Genomic DNA, 12,774 nt, shown 5'->3' on the forward strand with positions numbered 1-12,774 from the left:
TGGGGGGTTTGGAGAGAGGTGCGGGGGGTTTGGAGAGAGGTGTGGGGGGGTTGGAGAGAGGTGTGGGGGTTTGGAGAGAGGTGTAGGGGGTTGGAGAGAGGTGTGGGGGGGGGGGACTGGGGGGGGGGAGAGAAGTGTGTGGGGGCAGAGAAGTATGTGGGGGCAGAGAGAGGTGTGTGGGGGCAGAGAGAAAGGTGTGGGGGCAGAGAGAAAGGTGTGGGGGCAGAGAGAGAGGTGTGGGGGCAGAGAGAGAGGTGTGGGGGCAGAGAGAGAGAGGTGTGGGGGCAGAGAAAGAGGTGTGGGGGCAGAGAGAGAGGTTTGGGGCCGAGAAATATTTGTGGGGGCCGAGAGAGAGGTGTGGAGGCAGAGAGAGAGGTGTGGGGGCAGAGAGAGAGGTGTGGGGGCAGAGAGAGGTGGGGGGGCAGAGAGAGAGGTGTGGGGGCAGAGAGAGAGGTGTGGGGCAGAGACAGGTGGGGGCAGAGAGAAGTGTGGGGGCAGAGAGAGAGGTGTGGGGGCAGAGAGAGAAGTGGGAGCAGAGAGAGATGTGGGGGGCAGAAAGAAGTCGGGGGCCAGAAAGAAGTCGGGGGAGAAGAGGGAGGTCGGGGGAGGAGAGGGAGGTCGGGGAGATGGGTGAAGAGAGAGAGGTCGGGGAGAGAGAGGTCGGGGGGAGAGGTGTGTGGGGGGAGAGGTGTGTGGGGGGAGAGGTGTGTGGGGGGAGAGGTGTGTGGGGGGAGAGGTGTGGGGGGGGGAGAGGTGTGTGGGGGGAGAGAGGTGTTTGGGGGGAGAGAGGTAAGAGGTGGAGAGAGGTGTGCGGGTGAGAGGTGTGGGGGGGTGGTAGAGAGGTTTGGGGGGAGAGGTGTGTGGGGGGGAGAGAGGTGTATATATGTATGTCTTTATTTATATATTGCCATTAATGTACATAGTGCTTCACAGTAGTAATACAGTACATGTGACAAACATATAAATAACAAATAATACAAATAACACATAATGGGAATAAGTGCTTCAGACATAAAAGTAACATTTCGGAAGAGGAATCCCTGCTCCGAAGAGCTTACAATCTAATTGGTAGGTAGGAAGAACGTATGGAGACAGAAGGAGGATGTTCTGGAAAGTGCATCTGCAGGGGGCCAAGCTTTATGTATCATGTGTATAGTATTATCCACAGTGCTATTCATATGCTTCTTTAAGCAAGTGTGTCTTAAGGTGGGTGTTAAAGCTGGATAGAGAGGGTGCTAGTCGGGTATTGAGGGGAAGGGCATTCCAAGGGTGTGGGGCAGTCAGTGAGAAAGGTTTAAGGCAGGAGAGGGCTTTAGATACAAAGGGGGTAGAAAGAAGACATCCTTGAGCAGAACGCAAGTTGGGTGGTGCGTAGTGAGAAATTAGGGCTGAGATGTAAGGTGGGGCAGAAGAGTGTAAAGCTTTAAAAGTGAGGAGGAGAATTGAGTGCGAGATACGGGATTTGATCAGAAGCCAGGAGAGGGATTTCAGAAGGGGAGATGCTGAGACAGATTTAGGAAAGAGTAGAGTGATTCTGGCAGCAGCGTTTAGGACAGATTGTAGGGGAGACAGGTGAGAGGCAGGAAGGCCGGACAGCAGGAGGTTACAGTAATCAAGACGGGAGAGAATGAGGGCCTGAGTCAGAGTTTTAGCAGTCAGAAAGGGCGATATTGCGGAGGAAAAAGGGACAGGTTTTAGAAACGTTTTGAACGCAAGAGGAGTCGAGTGTGACCCACAGGCAGCATGCTTGTGCTACTGGGTGAATAATCGTACTTCCAACAGTAATGTTGAAGGAGGTAGAAGGGCCAGGTTTGGGAGGCAGTATGGGGAGCTCTGTTTTTGCCATGTTAAATTTAAGGCGGCTGTCACGGTGAGATTATGGCAGGCTGTATAAGGTCACATAAATATATATAACAGATGATATATATTTATCACTGGGTCTGAACTGAAACGAGTCTTAGATATAATAAAGTTTATTTATTCCTTTGGATAGGTGAACACACGAATAATACAGTAACAGACAAGAAGTACACTTACTTTGGGGTTGGGGAATGAGAAGTATATAGCATAGCAATTCTCTCGCAATCAGGTAGCCATCAGATGATAAATTGAAGACAAAGGATACAGGGTGAACAGCAGTTTATAAACCTTTTGTGCCCTATACTTAACATTGAGTACCTGGGATTGGTGCTCAATTACCTCTAGCCAGTGGCTAACGTGGGAACACTTTTTGACCCATGCCCCCCCGGCCAGTTGGGATATGCGCAGTAGAGCTCGGGGGTCCCATTTCTCTAACCCCTCCTCTATATCAGGAATGCCAGCTAGTCTACCAAATGGAGTACAGGGCAGGAAATCCTTTGTTGTGAGGTGTGAAATGGAACACTTGAAGACTACTCTGGTTTGAGGAGTCTCCACCCTCATGCAAACAGTGGAGGTGACAAAATCCTTTGAAACATACTAAGGTCCTAGACATGGGGTCGCCTTTCTGGCCATATGCTACTCTGGTATGCAAAGGAATTTCCTCTGAGTTGTACCCATATCTTGGAATACAGTATGTGGGATAAAAAATGAACATATTAAAATATCCGGTTCCTTTGGGTCCAGCAGGTCCAAACTTCCCAGTTCTCAATGCCGGAACTGGGACACCCTATGGTCCAATTTGCGACCTGCTACGACCTGGGAAACCAGAGATACACAAATACTCTTAAAACCGTTTTACATTTTAATACAAAAGTCTCCGCTAAAAGAAATCACGTTTTTTCACTAAATCCCCATTGAAAACCACCGGCTTCGCCGCCATAGACTTTCAATGGCAATCCGCCGCCATGGGCGGCTATGGGAATCCCCGCCATAGACTTTCAATGGGGCGATGCCGCCGTTGAAGTCAATGGGAGTTTTCCACCGTAGCCGGTCAATGGGGTTTGGCCGCCATTGGAGTCTATGGGAAAAATCCCGAACTTTCAAGGGGGTCCATACTCCATCGGGTTGGTCTCAGAGGGTCAAGGATGGTTCTGCAGCGATGCCGGAGCAGTGGCTACAGATACCCCAAACCCCGACTCTCTGGACTCTCCAGAACCGGAGCTATGGAATACCAAAATTCAGCCTTTCACACTTAGCCGTTTTCCTGAGCCGGTTCGGCCTGCAGCCATTGGAACCTATGGCGCGGCCCGCTCTTATGGGTTCGACCCTTATCGGGGGTCCAGGATACGGGGACCCGGTTGTGGTCGAGTGGGAGGAAGCCTAGGAACTAGGGACAGAAAGAATTTTATTTCTAGGGCCCCCAGAACTGTTTATTCCCACATCACTTGTCGTTGAACTTGACTTGTAAGTGATCAAAGCTCTCCTATTGAAAATGTATCCGCTTTGCGGTTAAGCGGTTTGGACGGCAGCCAACTCGTTCCTGGAAAGCTCTTTCGAGGGTTTCTCCATTGAAGTCAATGAGCCCATAGACTTTCAATGGGAAACCGCCGCTCTCCCTCTCGGACGCCATCTGCTGGTCTTCTCAGGAACCGGACTCCACAGCAAGATTCACCATTAAAAAGCATTGAGCCCTAATGGCGGCCTATGGGAACCTGCAAAATGGTGCATGAAAAGGCGGGAAAATCTACACAAAGGGCTATAATCACTATACAACTATTAACCCTGGTGCTCCCGGATGGATCCCAGTGTGTGTGGGCTGCAGACCAGATGTTACAATAAAACAGGGGAAACAGGGGAATACACATGTACATGTCATTACAGGGGTTAAATCACCGTTCTGGGTCTTAGCCCAGTTAACCCTTTGACTCCCGGGTGAGGTCAGGGGATGGCCAAATGGGGTGTAACCCCTTTAATCCCGGGCCACCCCATTTCTCCCTCTACAGCGGCGAAGGGCCATCCAGGGTGATATCGCAGAAACACATTCCGAAGCTTTGGTCTGTACAGCAGGTGTAAGGTCAGGGGTTGAAAAGTAAATTTGTGTTTCGTCAGCATGGAGGTGATATTTAAACCCAAAAGATGTGATTAGGTCACCTAGAGTGAGTGTGTACAGAGAAAAGAGGAGCGGTCAAAGGACAGAGCCCTGGGGTACCCCCACAGAGAGATCAATAGGAGGAGGTGTTAGTAGAAAAGACACTGAAAGTACAATGGGAGAGGTAGGATGAGATCTAGGATAGAGCTTTGTTACGAATACCAAGAGTATGGAGAATGTGAAGGAGAAGAGGGTGGTCCACAGTGTCAAATGCTGCAGAGGTTGAGTAATATGAGCAGAGTGTAATGACCTCTGTCTTTGGCAGCATGGAGGTCTTCGGTTATTTTAGTGAGGGCTGTTTCAGTGGAGTGAGCAGTGCGGAAGCCAGATTGTATAGGGTCTAGGAGAGAATAGGTGTTGAGAAAATAGAGCAAGCGATAGAATACAAGATTTTCAAGGAGTTTAGAGGCAAAAGGCAGGAGGGAGACAAGTCGATAGTTAGAAAGACAGGTAGGGTCAAGCTTGCAGTTTTTTAGTAATGGTATAACTGTTGCATGCTTCAAGGAGGATGGAAAGGTTCCAGAGTAGAAGGAGGAGTTAAAAATGTGTGTGAGCGTAGGGATTATAGTAGGAGCAAAAGGTTTTAGGAGATGGGAGGGAATGGGGTCAATAGGGCAAGTGGTAGAGGGAGAAGAGGAGATCAACAGTGATACATCCTCTTCTGTGACAGCTGAAAAAGAGTCTAGTAAGGCAGGAGGAGAGTTGGGAAGCGATGTAGGATGGGAGGAGGAAACAGAAGGGATGTTCTGACGTATGAATTCCACCTTTTCCTTAAAATAGTCAGCAAAGTCCTGAGGTGAGATGCAAGAAGTAGAGGCAGCTGAGGGTGGTTTGAGTAGAGAGTCAAAGACAGAGAAGAGTCAGCGTGGGTTAGACTTGTGTGTGTTGATTAGTGAAGAAAAGAAGGTTTGTTTAGCTGAGAGAGGGCAGAGTTGAAGCAGGATAGAATAAATTTGTAGTGAAGGAAGTCTGCGAGAGTGTTTTCCTCCAGAGGCGTTCAGAGGAACGCAGCATGCACGTGTGGGAATTTAGCCAGGGTCTAGGGTTAGAAGGGCGAGGACGGCAGAGAGAAAGCGGGGCATGTAGATCAAGGGAGGAGGATAAGGCAAAGTTGTAGTTCCTGACCAGGTTGTCAGGGTCTGTAGCAGTACTGAGAGAGGAGAAGGAGGAGCATAAAGTGGACTCAAAGGCTGGTAGATTAATAGAGCGCAGGTTTCTGCAGAACCGAGGGGTAGATGGAGGTGGAGAAGGGGAGAAGCGAGAGAGAGAGAAAAAGAGACAAGGTGATGGTCAGAGAGAGGAAAGGGGGAAATGGAGAAATTAGAGAATTTTTTTTAGTGAAAACCAGATCTAGATAGTGGCCGTCCTTGTGGGGGCAGTCCACTGTTGAAGGCCAAAACAAGAGGTTAGAGAGAAAGCAGGCAGCCCAGGGGAGAGGGGTCATCAATGTAGCAGTTGAAGTCCCCAAGGAGAAGAACAGGGGAGTCTGAGGAGAGAAAGAAAGAGAGCCAGGATTCAAAGTGAGAGAAAGGCAGAAGGGGGATGAGTAGAGATAGGTGGGCAATAGATGACCGCCACGTGGACAGGGAGAGATCTGGACAGTGTGAGCCTTAAAGGAGGGAAAAGCAAGAGAGGGGGGAATAGGAAGGGCATGGTAACGGCAAAGAGAGGAGAGCAGGAGCCCCACGCCTCTACCCCTGCCATCAGGGCACGGAGTGTGAGAGAAAGAAATGCACCATAAGGGAGGGCAGCTTCTAGAGCAGAGTCAGACAGAGTGAGCCAGGTCTCAGTTATAGCAAATAGGAGCAGAGTGAGAGAGAAAGAAGTCATGCAGAGAGGAACTTGTTAGAAAGGGAGTGTCCATTCAAAGAGCACAGGAGAAAGGGAGAGAGGAGGGAGGGTGGCAGGGGATGGGTATGAGGTTGGAGGGGTTGACACCAGGAGTAGAAGTTGCAATTGACAGGCGAGGACAAGCGCATGTAGGAATAAGACAGGGACCAGGATTGGGAGAGATATCCCCAGAAGCAAGGAGGAGAAGCATGGATAGAAAGAGGATGTGTGAGGATGATTTGTAGGGGTGTGATTTAGTGCAGGGTGTACAGCTGTGCAGTGTCAGAGGGCGCAGGTAAGAAAGGAGTTCAGGTGATCGGAGAAGTGGTGAAGGAAGGAGAGATGGAGATATATGAATAGAGTTAGAGACATACTGAGGCTGGTAGAAAGAAGTGCATAATTTTAGAAGTGAGGTCACAGCCAATATAAATAGTAAAGGCGGCATCACAGCAATAGTAACGTGCTGCGATGCGTAGTCTGGGATAGATAATATCCTCCTTTCCAGCGTAGTTCAAATCTGGGAATCAGGGCCAGTACGTGTTGTCCACTTCTTCACTTCTTCTGAACTTCCTTTTAAACTTCAGTTTTGCTGCTACTTACAATGTGCTACTTGGAGATGTGCTGCAGGGGGGGGGGGAGAGGTGTAGGGTGGGAGAGAGTTGTGGGGGGGGGAGAGGTATGGGAGGGAGAGAGGTATGGGAGGGAGAGAGGTATGGGGGGGAGAGAAATGTGTGGGGGGGAGAAGTGTGTGGGGGGAGAGAAAGGTGTGGGGGCAGAGAGAGGTGTGGGGGCAGAAAGAAGCTGGGGGAGAGAGGTCAGGGGGGGGAGGTCAGGGGGAGAGACAGAGGTCGGGAGGGGGGGAGATAGAGGTCATGGGGGGGAGAGAGAGAGGTCGGGAGGGGGAAAGAGATAGAGAACTAGGGAGGGAGAGAATTTAAAGATGGCCTCCTTTCTGCACGGAGCTTGATGTTATTCATCATATTTTCCCCCTCCACTTAACCCCTCTATTGCCAGACAGGCCTCACACTAAAAATTGTTTTTAAAATCAGTGAGTCTGACCTCAGGTCAGTGAGAAGGGACTCAGAGAAAGCGACTGCAAAGGATTCTGGGCCTTGTATCTGGCAGAGGAATGGAGTTTGGCTTAATGATGTTATTTTTGGGGTTGTTCCCAGCCCGTGGGGAGGAGGAGGGGGGGGGGAGAGGGGATGTGTTTACTTATTGAATCCGATTAACAGAGGAGAAGAGAAAAGACTGAGGTACTGCAGCGTGGCGCGAGAGTTTGGGGAGAGGGGAAAAGGGGGTAGGGAGGTGAGGGGGCGCTAGAGAGAAGGGAGGATAGAAAAAAGTAGGGTGGGGCGAGAGACAGAGACACAGAGAGAGACACACACAGAGAGAGACAGGGAGAGGTGGGGGGGGCAGATAGGGAGAGGTGGAGGGAAAGATAGGGAGAGGTGGAGGGAAAGATAGAGAGAGGTTTGGGAACAGAGAAATAAAGAGAGATAGTGGTAAAAGGGAGAGACTGATCAGAGTGCCTGGGAGTGTGGGTGAGGGTTCCGGGAGAGAGGGAGAGACTGATCAAAGTGCCTGGGAGTGTGGGTGAGGGTTCCGGGAGAGAGGGAGAGACTGATCAGAGTGCCTGGGAGTGTGGGTGAGGGTTCCGGGAGAGAGGGAGAGACTGATCAGAGTGCCTGGGAGTGTGGGTGAGGGTTCCGGGAGAGAGGGAGAGACTGATCAGAGTGCCTGGGAGTGTGGGTGAGGGTTCCGGGAGAGAGGGAAGAGACTGATCAGAGTGCCTGGGAGTGTGGGTGAGGGTTCCGGGAGAGAGGGAGAGACTGATCAGAGTGCCTGGGAGTGTGGGTGAGGGTTCCGGGAGAGAGGGAGAGACTGATCAGAGTGCCTGGGAGTGTGGGTGAGGGTTCCGGGAGAGAGGGAGAGACTGATCAGAGTGCCTGGGAGTGTGGGTGAGGGTTCCGGGAGAGAGGGAGAGACTGATCAGAGTGCCTGGGAGTGTGGGTGAGGGTTCCAGGAGAGAGGGAGAGACTGATCAGAGTGCCTGGGAGTGTAGGTGAGGGTTCCGGGAGAGAGGGAGAGACTGATCAGAGTGCCTGGGAGTGTGGGTGAGGGTTCCGGGAGAGAGGGAGAGACTGATCAGAGTGCCTGGGAGTGTAGGTGAGGGTTCCGGGAGAGAGGGAGAGACTGATCAGAGTGCCTGGGAGTGTGGGTGAGGGTTCCGGGAGAGAGGGAGAGATTGAGATATGATGCAAGTGAAAGAGAGGCTCGAGAGAGCGAGTTGGGGCGAGGGAGGACGAGGAGGGCGATAAAAGGAGAGGGGAGAGAGAGAGGTGGGGAAGAGAGAGGAAGGAGAGAGGGGGAGAGTTAGAGGTGGGAAAGAGAAGGGGGAGAGAAGAGGGGAGGAGAAAGTGAGGGGGAGAGAGAGATGGGGAAGAGTGATCGGGGAAGAAAGATGGGGGAGAGAAGGAAGAGAGAGGTAAGAGAGTGAGGGAAGAGAGAGAGGGGGAGAGAGAGAGGGGAGAGAGAGGAGGGGTGAGAGAGAGGGGAGACGGGGAGAGAGGGGGGAGAGAGAGGGAGGAGAGGGGAGAGAGAGAGTGGAGGGGGCGAGAGGGGAGAGGGAGAGAGAGGTGGGAAGAGAGAGAGGGGAAGAGAGAGAGAGGGGAGAGAAGGGAGAGGAGTGAGTGAGAGGGAGGGGAGTGAGCGAGAGGGAGGGGAGTGAGCGAGAGAGACGGGAGTGAGCGAGAGACAGAAGTGAGTGAGAGAGAGGGGAGTGAGAGAGAGGGGGAAGAGAGAGAAGAGAGAGATAGATGGGGAGAGAGAGGGAGGGAAGAGAGAAATGGGAGAGAGGGGATGGAGAGGGGGGAAAGAGAGAGAGAAGAGAGAGATAGGGGAAGAGGGAGAGAGGGGGGGAAGAGAGGGAAGAGAGAGATGGGGAGAGAGAGGGAGGGAAGAGAGAGATGGGAGAGAGGGAGGGGAGTGAGAGAGGGAGGGGAGTGAGAGAGGGGAGTGAGCGAGAGAGAGATGAGAGAAGGGGGAGAAAGAGAGAGGGGGGAAGAGGGAGAGGGGGGAAGATAGAGAGGGGGAGAGAGAGGGAGGGGAGTGAGAGAGAGGGAAGTGAGAGAGAGAGAAAGAGAGAGAGAGAGAGAGAGCGAGAGAGAGGGGAAAGAAAGGGGGGAAAGAGAGAGGGGAAGAGAGTTTTCACATCTCCTTCCAGACAGAGCATTTGCTTGCATCATGTGAGGGAAGCGTGTGAATCTGGGACAGGGGACAGGGGCTGCCAGAAATCTTATACTCCCACTGCCAAGGAACACAGAGAGGGGGGGGGGGAGGGGGAGAAGAGAGGCAGGGGGGGGGGGGAGAAGAGAGGTGGGGGAGGGAGAGAAGAGAGGGATGGGGGGAGAGAGGGGCTGTGGGAAGAGACAGTGGGGGAGGAAGAGAGAGAGCGCGAGGATGAGGAAGAGAGAGAAAGAGAGGGGGGAGGGATAGAGAGAAGGGGAAGAGAGAGGGAGGAGAGGGGGAGAGAGTGAGGGGATAGTTAGAGGGAGGGGGCAGAAGAGAGATGGAGGGGGGAGGAAGAGAGATGGAGGGGGGAAGATAGAGGGGGAGGAAGAGAGAGGGGGAGAGGTAGAGAGAGAGAGGATGAGAGAGAGAGCGGGGGAGGATGAGAGAGAGGGGGAGAGGAAGAGGGGGGAGGGCGACTGGGAGGGGTAGAGAAAGGGGGGGGAGAAAAGGAGGAGGGAGAGAGAGAAATGGAGGTAGAGTGTTAGATGGGGAGGGAGGGGAGGAAAGAGAGAGAGGGGGGGGGGGAGAGTTTTTACATCTCCATCCAGACAGAGCACTTGGTTTCACCAATGTGCCCCGTCCTGAGAGAGAAACATCTGTTGTAAGGACCCCCCCCCCCACATTTGACTGTCTCCTTGCAGGTGGGTGTAAGAAACATGGCGACTGTTCTCCTGTTCCTGGGCACTGTGTGGTACCTATGTCTGGCACCGGGCAGCCCCTGCCCTGCCAACTGCCGCTGTGTCACCCGCAGTACCCGCCCTTCCGCCGACTGCTCTTACCGTGAGCTGCAGTACGTACCAACAAACCTTCCGTTCAACATCACTCAGCTCAGCCTCTCTGTCAATGACATCTGCGCGCTCAATGCCACCTCCTTCTCCAATGTCTTGGGCGTCACCTCCCTGTGGCTAGCATATAACAAGATCGCCACCATAGACACCGGTACCTTCAGAGACCTAGTGCTGCTTCAGAGCCTGGATCTCAGCCATAACCAGCTCTCAGACTTCCCCTGGAGTGACCTCTCCACTCTCCCCGCTCTCCAGCTCCTCAACCTCAACCACAATCAGCTGGTCACTCTTCCACGAGGCGCCTTCAACTGGTCCCAAAGTCTGAGATCCCTCCAGCTCAGCAATAATCACTTCTCGGTCCTGGCTGATGGGACCTTCGACCCGTTGACTTCTCTGTCCCACTTTCAGCTCCACAGCAACCCCTTCCACTGCTCTTGCCCTTTGGTGTGGCTTAAGCACTGGCTGGAGAAGGCTAGGGCCACCATTAATTGGAGGAAAGATGTTACCTGCTCATCTCCAGAGGAGCTGAGTGGTACCTCATTGGAGAGAGTCCCTGATCTAGAGTGCACGAAACCCTCTGAGGTGCAAGGTGGAGGACCCATGGCGGAAAAGGTCTGGCTGCTCTGCCATGAGGCTGGCGTTCATCATTTGACGGTCCACACAGAAACAAAGGGGTCCACAGGATACAGGGAGCTTGAGGTAGCCATCAAAGTGTTTACGAACAGGAGCATCGCAGTGACTCCCATTAAACATGACATGGTCTATCTCTGCCGGGTCACCAACAACACTGATGCCACACCAGGGGAGGTCACCGTTTCCCTTGACGGCTCAGAGAGGTCAGGCTGGCTCAGGAAGCAGGGGGAGAAGCTCATGCTTGTACTGGTATCAGAGAGGTCAAGGGCAGAGAGGAACAAGGGGTCAAGTGCCCTGGCAGTGCCAGTGTTATGGTGGCTGGGACTACTCATGGTGTGGTGGTTGGCACTCCTGGGGCACTGAATGCAATAGGTCACTTGGTATGGAGGATGTCATAAGACACCCCAGCTTCGTGTCACCTTACAGTCCACAGGTAGCACACATTGTAGGGCAGGGTGACGTGTCTGTTTTATATTATACACATTACCGTGTACACTGGCAGCATTATACAGCACTGCTCATGTTAATTACACAATCAAGTGGTAAGAGACAGAGACCCAGAGGGAGAGAGAGAGACAGATACCCAGAGGGAGAGAGAGAGACAGAGTGACAGAGACCCAGAGGGAGAGAGAGCACGAGACAGATACCCAGAGGGAGACAGAGTGGCAGAGACCCATAGAAAGAGACAGAGGGAGAGAGAGAGAAGGGGGGGAAAGCGTGAGAGAAGGGGGAGAAAGCGTGAGAGAGAAGGGGGAGAAAGCGTGAAATGGGAGAAAGTGTGAGAGAGAAGGGGGGAAAGCATGAGAGAGAAGGGGGAGAAAGCGTGAGAGAGAGAAGGGGGAGAAAGCGTGAGAGAGAAGGGGGAGAAAGCGTGAGAGAGAAGGGGGGAAAGCATGAGAGAGAAGGGGGAGAAAGCGTGAGAGAGAGAAGGGGGAGAAAGCGTGAGAGAGAAGGGGGAGAAAGCGTGAGAGAGAAGGGGGAGAAAGCGTGAGAGAGAAGGGGGAGAAAGCGTGAGAGAGAAGGGGAGAAAGCGTGAGAGAGAAGGGGGAGAAAGCGTGAGAGAGAAGGGGGAGAAAGCATGAGAGAGAAGGGGGAGAAAGCGTGAGAGAGAAGCGGGAGAAAGTGTGAGAGAGAAGCGGGAGAAAGTGTGAGAGAGAAGGGGGAGAAAGCGTGAGAGAGAAGGGGAGAAAGTGTGAGAGAGAGAAGGGGAAGAAAGCATGAGAGAGAAGGGGGAGAAACCGTGAGAGAGAGAGGGGGAGAAAGCGTGAGAGAGAAGGGGGAGAAAGCGTGAGAGAGAAGGGGAGAAAGTGTGAGAGAGAAGGGGGAGAAAGCGTGAGAGAAAGGGGAGAAAGCGTGAGAGAGAAGGGGGGGAAAGCGTGAGAGACAGGGGAGAAAGTGTGAGAGAGAAGGGGTGAAAGCATGAGAGAGAGGAGGGAGAAAGGCAGAGAGAGGGCAGAAAGTGTGAGAGAGAGGGAGGAGGAAGAGTTAGACAGAGAGAGGGAAGAGAAAGCGTGAGAGAGGGGGAGGAGGAAGAGAGAGAGGGAAGAGAAAGCGTGAGAGAGGGGGCAGACAGTGTGAGAGAGGGGGAGGCCCAGAGACTGGAAAGAAAGTCAGAGAAGGGGGGAGAGTGAGAGAAAGAGGGGGAGCCCCAGAGACTGGGTAGAAAGTCAGAGAATGGGGGGGGGGGGGGAAGAGAGAAGGGGAGGCACATACACAGTGGATCAAGTCATCGGCACAAGAAGCAAGCCGGTACTCTTGGAGAAATATATTTTACTGACGTCTTTAAGAACCTACAAAAATAACGGGGTCACCCCAAAACCCAGGCAGTGGGGCGTGACCCTCCCCCCAGCACCCCCCCACTCCTGCCCAGCAGTGCCCCTGTGGTGTGAGTGGGAGGGAGAGGGGGAGGGGGAAGAGGTAGCTATGTAACAAGAAGTGCTTGGTCGGTGCCAGGCAGTGGCGTGTCCTTAGGTTTTGTGCGGGGTGCCCGCACCGTTGGCACAGGGGGGCACCCGTTGGGAGAGGAGACATGGGTTGTGGATAAGGGTGTATGCCAGGCTCCAGCGGGCACGGGCGAGGTGGGAGCGCCCACCCTTCTGGGGTCTGCCGCCTGGAGGCATCAGCTGCATTCCTGGGGGGGGTCAAAGGTAGAGGGTCAGTGACCTGTGTCGCCAGAGCGGTGGAGAGAGGGGGGGGGAGAGGTATAGGGAGCAGGTATATGGG

At 53.2% G+C, this 12,774-nt stretch overlaps 2 protein-coding genes across 3 annotated transcripts in view; one reads left to right on the plus strand and one right to left on the minus strand.

Moving 5' to 3' along the window:
- Window positions 1–7,032: 7,032 nt before the first annotated feature.
- On the plus strand, window positions 7,033–11,331 carry LOC142486213 (immunoglobulin superfamily containing leucine-rich repeat protein 2-like). The gene is made up of 2 exons (XM_075584850.1): window positions 7,033–7,095; window positions 9,775–11,331. Exon 2 carries the CDS (start codon window positions 9,790–9,792, stop codon window positions 10,912–10,914), a length of 1,125 nt encoding a protein of 374 aa, XP_075440965.1. The 5' UTR covers window positions 7,033–7,095; window positions 9,775–9,789; the 3' UTR covers window positions 10,915–11,331.
- A 970-nt stretch (window positions 11,332–12,301) lies between these two features.
- The window catches only part of STRA6 (signaling receptor and transporter of retinol STRA6), a 52,809-nt gene continuing 52,336 nt past the window's right edge, over window positions 12,302–12,774 (minus strand). For both annotated transcript variants that reach the window (XM_075584847.1, XM_075584849.1), the window contains exon 18: window positions 12,302–12,682. In XM_075584847.1, coding sequence (XP_075440962.1) covers window positions 12,519–12,682 — 164 coding nt within the window. In that variant the 3' untranslated portion in view covers window positions 12,302–12,518. The remainder of the gene's footprint in view (window positions 12,683–12,774) is intronic.

This window comes from Ascaphus truei, unplaced genomic scaffold (assembly GCF_040206685.1).
Source record: "Ascaphus truei isolate aAscTru1 unplaced genomic scaffold, aAscTru1.hap1 HAP1_SCAFFOLD_786, whole genome shotgun sequence".
Lineage (NCBI taxonomy): Eukaryota > Metazoa > Chordata > Amphibia > Anura > Ascaphidae > Ascaphus > Ascaphus truei.